This window comes from Nanorana parkeri, unplaced genomic scaffold (genome assembly GCF_000935625.1).
Source record: "Nanorana parkeri isolate BGI_ZX_2015 unplaced genomic scaffold, ASM93562v1 scaffold949, whole genome shotgun sequence".
In the NCBI taxonomy this organism is placed as follows: Eukaryota; Metazoa; Chordata; class Amphibia; order Anura; family Dicroglossidae; genus Nanorana; species Nanorana parkeri.
In genome coordinates, this window is record NW_017307217.1 from 630,132 (window position 1) to 639,015 (window position 8,884).

The 8,884-nt window shown below is 40.9% G+C and overlaps 1 protein-coding gene across 2 annotated transcripts in view; it reads left to right on the plus strand.

Moving 5' to 3' along the window:
- Positions 1 to 8,884, plus strand: part of PUS7 (pseudouridylate synthase 7 (putative)) — a 35,079-nt gene that overhangs the window by 5,705 nt on the left and 20,490 nt on the right. For both annotated transcript variants that reach the window (XM_018566442.1, XM_018566443.1), the window contains exon 4: positions 2,471 to 2,615. In XM_018566442.1, the coding sequence (XP_018421944.1) occupies positions 2,471 to 2,615 (145 nt within the window). The remainder of the gene's footprint in view (positions 1 to 2,470; positions 2,616 to 8,884) is intronic.

Here is an 8,884-nt window from a genome sequence, read left to right on the forward strand (position 1 = left end):
GGGACAGCTGGCTCTGCCTATTAAGAGGCAGAGCCAGCTGTACACGCCCCCTCTCCCGTCCGATCCGCCAGTCAGCGCTGGCGGATCGGAGCGGGGAATCCAGCCCCTCCCCTGTCACGGCAGAGAGCTGTGACAGGATCGAGAAGTGAGCGAACGCCGGTATGAGCCGACCTGTGATTTGCATTTGCCTGTGAGTGTGTCCAGCCAGGTTGAGTTGAGTGAGTCTAGTGTTGGCCAGCAGTAGTGCAGGAGACTGGAAGTGGAGATACTAACTCTACAGGTAATTGTGCCCAGTTTAGCTAGCCTGTAACTGCTAGTGAGAGCAGTGTGTGTTGTCTGCAAAGCCTGTGTGCCAGTCTGCTTGAGCGCAGAGTGTACTGACTAGGAGAGTCCAGGGAAGGGTTCCCCACAAGCCTATAAATTGTGGGTGGTGCCAGCTTAGATTAGTTTATTTGTGTGTGCGTGCTGTTGCACGGCCTTTACGTCACGCCTGCAGACTGGGAGGCGTTCTGGGGGGTTCTCGCGCCGATCTGCCGGTGCGCTGGAAGATCTCCAAGGACGAGCAAAGGACGGCGATAGCCTTGTGCGGTGCGGCCTTCCCGCGTCCCTGTACCCCCTCAGCGGCCCTCCTCCGGCTGCCATACGTGACATTCTTGACTGCCTGTGTGACCGGGTTTATGACCGGTCTGAAGCAGGAAGCGCTGAGAGCACAGCACTTCCTGCTTCATTTAATCACAGAGCAGATCGGGAATGGATGTTCCTCACTCTGCTCCTGCTGTCCATCCTGACACTTATTGCCGTGATCCCAGGTCCCCTCAGAGGCAGGTACAAGTGACTGGGTGGCTCTTCAGCCACCCAGATCACTCATACGTGAAAGTTCTCTGCCTGCTGAAAAAAATGCCACAAATATCATGGCTGCAACCACTTCAAGACCAGGACCTACAGCTACGTCATATGGTCCTGAAATGGTTATTCTAGTGGAACATAAATAAGGTAACAAACACTAAAACAGTACAGTTATTGAACCCCAATTTCATTGTGCACATGACGTTGAAAGCATCAGAGGTTTGGTGGGTTATAAATGAAAAAGGCAATGTCAATGATAATTACATAGACAAGAATGATTCCCCTATTAGGGGATCCCACCATTCCTACAAACAATAATATGGATAACACCGATGTTGTAAATGTAATGTATATTTAATGAGTTTAGAAAAAGCTAAAAATAATTATCCTATAAGACACTACATTATAGACATAACATCAACGGACAAAACATGTAAACATTCAAATGACTGCATCCACTTGTTAATATATAAAGTGAGTATATGTATAAAACTTCATCCATAAAGAGACATGTCAGAAAAAAGAGGGAAAAATTGGTATATTCAGGTTTGGAGAGTGAGTTCTGAAGATGACAAATGTTCAGATGTGTGGAATATTTCCTAAATGAGTATACGAATCGCCCTCGATCGAAAAAGAGGGAACCGATTATAGCTGTATAGTAGCACAGAGAAAAGATATGATCCAGGCGGCTGCCTGGGAGACCGGTGGAATCCTTGAAACAGTGATCAGGCTGAGTGTGAAAGAATGAATATAACTCACGATCCGAAGACACTCTGTTTCAAACAGGTGACACACAGCTACCAGGAGGTGTAGATGATGCCTCGGCTAGGTACAAAGGTTGATGTGGATCATAGCCTTGACTGAATAGCTGTGTATGGTTCATCAGGTGTCTAATTTCCCGTCTCCTCACCTGAGTTGATATCCGTTTGGATGTGCTTTACTCTGTAGGATATGATTGTTAATTCGACCTTAGTAGCCAACAGGGCTCCACATAGAGATTGATGATATCCAAACCGATTTCCCGGGAGTCTTTAAAGGATGTCCTTGAGACTTTCAAAAACTGGACATGTCTCGAAGTGGAGCAGTCATAAAACAAAACCAGCTAGACGCCCAATGACGCGTTTCGCCCCTCCCACATCGGGGACAACATCAGTGTTATCCATATTATTGTTTGTAGGAATGGTGGGATCCCCTAATAGGGGAATCATTCTTGTCTATGTAATTATCTCGTAGGGGACCCACATTCCAATTAAGTAATTGAATATTTTGTGCGTGAACCTTCCCGTCTTTTTTCCCCGGTTTTCTTTTTTCAATGTCAATGATAATTTTATGTTTGAAAGTGCAGGTTAAAGAGCTGTCAGAGTCATTCTTCCTTCACTTCTTGGTGAATCCATGACCTGGAACAAGCCTTCGCAACTAAATTCAACCATTTGTTTGTTACAGGATTCCAACAGCTAGCATCTTCCTAGCATATCCTGTATTCCCATAATTACAGATTCCATCTGCATAACCTATTGAATTTAAAGCTGAGATAATACCAGGGTTAGGATTGCGTTTTAAAGATGATTACAAGTGTACACCTGTTGTGATTCATTCTCATTATTGTGATTTATTGTATTGACAGGTAGTTGAAGACACCAAAGAGAAAAGGACAGTCATTCATCAAGCTGTGAAGGGCTTGTTCCCTGGACTTGAAACTAAAACAGAAGATCGCGATGGAAAGAAGTATATCATAGCCTACCATGCAGCTGGCAAAAACGCTTTAGCAAGTAAGATCGTGCCTCAGTAATACATTATGGAGCTAGCGTGCCAGTGCAGTACTGTATCGATTCTGTTGATTATTGTTAAATTATTTAATCCTTTTATCTTTCGCTGATATTTATTTGAAGCAGCATCAAGCTGTAAAATATGGATTTAACAAGGCCTTGTGAGGAGGTTTGTACTAACTCATTTATGGTGCAATCCTAACATAGTTTGCTTATATGTGTTTCATGTAAATACTAAGGTAAGTCGGGTCACTATAAACTAATAAATTCACCTTGACAATGAGGTAATGTGCGCACATCTGCAGTAGGGAGAGTACACCTTGAGCTCCCTATTTGCATATAATATTGTACTTCAGGAAAACAATTTACATTAAAATAGTTTTGTCTTGGGCTTGTCAACTAACTGGTAAAGGCGTAGCAACCAGCAATGAATGTTAAGACATATTTTTTTTGTGGGTATGTTTGGGTGCCCTGATTGTGCTTCATCTGTAACCCCTTTATTTGCCTTCCTGCACCTCCTACAATACATAGGGGTCTGTTTGTAAATGTTTTCATATAAGATTCACAAAGATTTCCCTCAGGATCCACACATTCTGCTAATTGGATATAATTGGAAAAAATTGTGAATCCTGGGTGAAAATAGAGTATATTTTGTGTGAAAACATTTATAAATCGACCCCTCAGTGTAATCGGTTACCATCCAAATGCATGGAATGTTGCACACGTAGAGTGCAGTATATAATATATGCATGTCCTGGCATTACTACCTGGTAGTGATGTATAGACAACCACTTGATGCAGTTCTAGTATTAAGTCACTGTAAGTAGGGCAAACTTCTCACAAAAAAATTGCAATTACTTTTAAAATCGTTTTTTTTTTCCTGTGCAAATAGAGGTTGAATGTAGTGGCAGATGTAAAAGGATAGTCATAAACGTTAACCAAAAAGTTATTTATTTTAGATCCTACTACACTGTTTTGACCTCTCAATCTTTCTCTGCATCTTTACAGAGATGATGCCATAGATAATGGCTTCTCAGCATCCAAACAAAAAACAATTACTGGAAGACCTTCAGAACAAGTGTCTATTCTCAAGACCTGAGAGCATAGTTCTAGGAAACTCCCTCTTTTAGTTATTGATCTACCTCAGGAGTCTTAAGTTGGGGTATACATTGCTATATTTATTTAATTCAACCTTCAGGCTGTACAAACAAAAAACAGATTTCTCCATTCACACTGAACAGCATGGATGGACGGATCACCCTCTTTTTCCATTGTATTCGGACAGCAGCTTCCAGCTGCTGTCGGAATACCCAAACGGTGCTTGCAGCTTCCTGCTGTATCGGCTGAAATTCATGTACCCAGCTTTAGAGACATAGTTCTCTAGGTTATTTTCAGTTTAATCCAGAAAATTGTTTTTCCTGCAGAAGATCACACCACTTCTGTTATTAACAACATCTGCTACCCCAAGCAGTGCCCAATTGCATGCTAAATTGTTGCTGATTCTTCTGCAGTAGTCTGGTCCCATAAAGGCAGGGTTTTGCAGAGTCAGACTGCATTGACATGTCTGCAAATCTTATGAGCTTTCATAGTCCCAGCCTGGACCTTGGTTAATGTTAGAGCCAGGAAGGAGGAGCAAGCTGCACTTGTCTAAAATGAATAGCCATTTCTTCCGCACTTCTTTAAAAATTCTACCAACACTAGTGAAAATGTCAGGTGATTAAAAAAAACACAGGTGATATGCTTTCAGCTCAGTGGGACACACAAAATCAGCCTAGCAAATGTTTTTGAGAGTACTATAACCTTAATCCTTAAAAAGATCCAGTCACTATTTTATACCTATTAAGGTAAAGTGTTGGGTTTAGGTTAAGAGTTAAAATAAATCTTTTATGAGAAGAATATAGGAAGGCTGGCATCGCTGACAAATTCTAGTCTGGCTATTCTATTGACCCACTGGCTTTATTCAATACCTGCACACTGGCCGAAAACATGTGCATGTGTAAGAAAAGTCACAAGTCCTTTTCTGCATGCTTGATCTTTATTCAAGGCTTTGAAGTAACAAGGCCTGGTATCTCTTAAGGTCCCCACACACCTTACGATAATCGTACGATAATCGCGGGAAATCCCGCAATCGTACGATTATCGTAAGGTGTGTGGAAGCCGTGCGACCTCTACTACTGTAAGGTCGCATGACTTTAAACTTACGGACATGTTCGAAAACCCGCCGAGCATCGTACGATGTTCGGCGGGTTTGTGGCATGTCTGTACGATAACAGCCGTACGGGCCAGTGTGCGCAAGCGCACACTGCCCGTTCGGCATTGCGGTCATCGGAAGCCCGCCCCTCAGGGGGCGTGGTTTGCGATCATCGCAAGTACGATCTGCCTATGCAAGATAGGCAGATCGTACGTTTTTCTAAGTACCTTACAACCATCGCAAGACAAAAGTCTTGCGATGGTTGTAAAGGGGTGTGCCCAGCCTTATTTGAAGAATGAGGAGCCTCCTTCGTTTTAGGGGTTAGGTTGAGAGTAAGGATAGGTTAAATGTCATGCACATTTTATTTGACACGGTCTAATTTTTGTGTGTTTTTGAGCTCACCTCAAGAAGTACTGGCACATATCATTATCCCTCCACTTCTGATGCTCCTATCCTGCAAATACACAATTTTGAACACAGAAACATGTGTTTGTTAGTCTAGCTAACCTCCCTAGATATGGCCACAAGAGGAAAATTGACTCCAGATTGAACAGGATAGTGGAAATGGTAGGCCGAGAGCCAAGGAAAACTTCCAAAAATATACAAGCTGGTCTGTAAGGTTAAGGGTACATCAGTGTCTGATCACACCATCTGTTGCTTTTTGATTTGACATTGGGCTCAAAGAAGAAGACCGGGGATGTCTCCACTGTTGAAATAGGAACATAAAAAGCCAGACTGCTATTGGTTAATAATGCATATTGACAAGCCATAATGCTTCTGGGAGACTGTCCTTTTAGACATTAGCAAAAGCTGGAGCTTTTTGGCTTCAGTTGGACTGTTCTAAAGTTACTTTTTAAGAGTCCAGATCTGAATTCTATTAAACATCTATGGAGAGAGCTGAAACATACAGTCTGGCGAAGGCACCCTTTAAACCTAAAGCAGCTGGAGCAATTTACTCAAGAAGAGCTGGCCAAATTACCTATTGTCATTTGCAGGTGTCTCACTGAGAGCCACAGAAATTGATTGTTTGCAGCGATTGCCTCTCTTGTGCAACAAAATATTAGGTTAAGGGTCCCATAATTTTTGTCAGTAATTTTAATTTTTTTTATTACTTAAAATATATTTTGTTGAACAAAAAGCAAAGTCTACTTTTCTTAAGTGGGGAATGCAATGAGGGATGCCAATTACATTGATCATTCTGGCCATTTGAAACCCCTACATTCAGCAGCTGGTCTGAGTACCCAAGGTTTTTATCTTGTGTTCTCAGTTAAGCTGCCTCTGTTAAGCAGTGCAGCATGTCGGATCCCAAGCACAAGGGGAGCAGTCCTGCTGCATTGGGTCTCTTCAGCACACATTCCGCTAACAGTTTCGCAACAGCTTGTATTGATCCTTGCCATGGACTTGACACTGACAGCCTGAATCGGTGTCCCCTGCTTAAATGAATACACTGAATTGGCTCCATCAGGTGTCGTCCCCTTCTCTCTGTCTTACACAGGGAGGAGTTCTACACCGCTATGCTTGATTTTATGGGCAAAATTGAAACTATGATGACACAGAGGCCGTAAGCATACTGCTACACCACCTTTTTCTGAACCTTTGTCATATATACCTGCAGCCTTAGAGCCTTCTGTTGGTGAGGATCTGTGTAACAGAGTCTTACAAATCCTTGATGGATAAATATGTTCATTACCAGCCTCAGGCAACTGCTGTAGCTCTAAGGCTTTAAAGATACCATTTAGGTTCTTATTGATGCAGTGCACGCCACCTAGTTCCATAAAAGCATGGAAATCTGCCTCCTGTAAGGCTTACCATCGCAGATAGAAAATTTTCCATGGGAAGACTCTTAACTTTTCTACAAACAATTTGACTCTATGGGAGATACATTTCCCTTTTTCTAATCCCACAAGGTTACGTTCCTAGTCATCGCCCCTGCAAGGTATGTGCTTGAACTAGCAACCTTGTCCTGGTAAAGAAACCTATTTGGTCTTACAAAGGGACAATGTGGTATTGAGGCATAGAGCCTCCTTCCAAAGTGTTTTTTGCTCTTTTAACTCAACCTGGACTTTGTTCTTCCCTTCCTCTGTACTAGTCCAGTGCATCAGAAGGAAATGTCACTGCCTGGATGTAGTTCATGCTTTGCGGATTTACCTCTCAGCCACTGCTTCAATTAGAAAGACTGACTCTTTTTTTTTTTTTTCTTTCTCCATAAGGAGGAACCAGCTTCCCGCTTACCATTCCTCATTTCTATGTATACATTCTCTAAGGTTTTTTACAAGGTGGCTGTGAGAACCTCTTCTGATGCCAGCTTCCGTTCAAGGTCCTACAGGCAGCTCTTTAATCTGCAGGCTTTTGATTTTTGGGGATGAGTGTTTTTCACTCACCCCATAAATCTCCTTTTTAAGGGACACAGGTCCCACCCCTCTGTGTTTGCCATCTACTGCTAAAACTGCTTTTCTACTGGGTTCTACTGTTGCCTCCTGTAGACATCAGTATAACCCAATTGTCTCTGAATAACTAACTGAATCCTTTGTCCCTTCATAAACTCCAAGAAAAAAAGATTTATGGCAAGTACAAAAATCCTGTTAATCTCCCTTTTACGTTTTGTCCTGTATGATGTTATCCATTTGTGTGTGTACAGTTTTTAGGTTTGAGCTCTATAAATAAAAGGCTTTTTTTTCAGCAAAGGACAAGGAGATACAGGTCATCCTGATCTCTGTAAAAAATAAAGAAACCGTATATTCATGCAGTAGTTCAAATTTATCAGAGTAAAATTAATTCTTCCTTAAAATGTTAGAAAAATATGTAGTAAACCTATTAATTCCCTTTTAATTACTATAGGTGCACCAAAAGGTCCCTGTAAAGGTTGCTTCAAAAATATTCTATGACACTGTAAATATGCAGGTGAATACAGCTACTGTAGTTTGAGTTACATTTCTCAAAGTATGGTACTCTATCAAAACTACCTTTTTTTTTTTTTTTCCTGTATTTTTATGTTAATTACTCAAATCTTGAGTTGAAGTATACGTGTGGCCGGACCATGGGAATTCAATTATTTACATGTTCTCAATAAGCAAATTGGTTTAAAGCAAGCTATCATTGACCTATATACCTGCAGGCTCTTTGGGGAAATGTAATCTTCAAAGGTCACAACAGGGACACCGAAGTTGCAGTTCCTCTACCCTTCTTTCATTGGTAACAGGAAATGGCAGCCTGCCAGTTTTCTGATGCAAACATTGTTAGAAACTGACTTCAGCTACAGAGGTCAGTGAGGGCTTGTTAGGAATAATATGTATATATTTGAATGTCTGTAGTCTGGGCACAGATGCATTTTAAGCAGTATTATTGATTTACCAGCATTTTCCCCCCATCATATACCTATTCTAGACTTCTAGATATTTAGCTTAATTTGTGACTCTTTGAGTTTTAGTACAAGCTTGTCCTGCAGCACATCAGTTAAATTTGCCCTGCTATTGCTTAGTATTGCAATCAGCAAGGCCCTAGAAATGAATGACGTGACTTCTGCATGCCTAAAGCATGGCATGTTTTGCATGCATTTAAATAGTGGTGCATTTTCTCTGAAATGTCATCATTGTTTCTCATTTATTGATTAAATCATCCCTAAAGAGTTGTAGAAGTATTGCATTGTGCTATGCATGTCTTCTACGCAATGTTTTTGTACTAACTGACGATGACAGCTTGGCTTATTATTGTTCTACCATAGATTGGTTTTCAAAGGAATATAAAACGCAATATTAAATTTGGCTATGTTAATGAAATGAGTCGTTGATTAAATTTAAAGGGCTAACATTTAGAGGATGGATCATTTTTAAACTCCATTCTGTGTAAATATTTACAGAAATGGTCAAGATGACCATTTTCTTTCCTTTTAATCTTTTTTTGTTTTGTTTGCGCTGTAAAAATTATTAAGATAATACAGATTTTTTTTAAAAATATATTGTAAAGCCCTGAGAAACTAAAGGAAAATAGTCAGTGTAACCAATCAGATGACACATTTCTTTTTAGGAGCAGTGGAAAATTTTTTAGGCACCAGATGACTGTCCAATAAACAAAAAGATTGTAA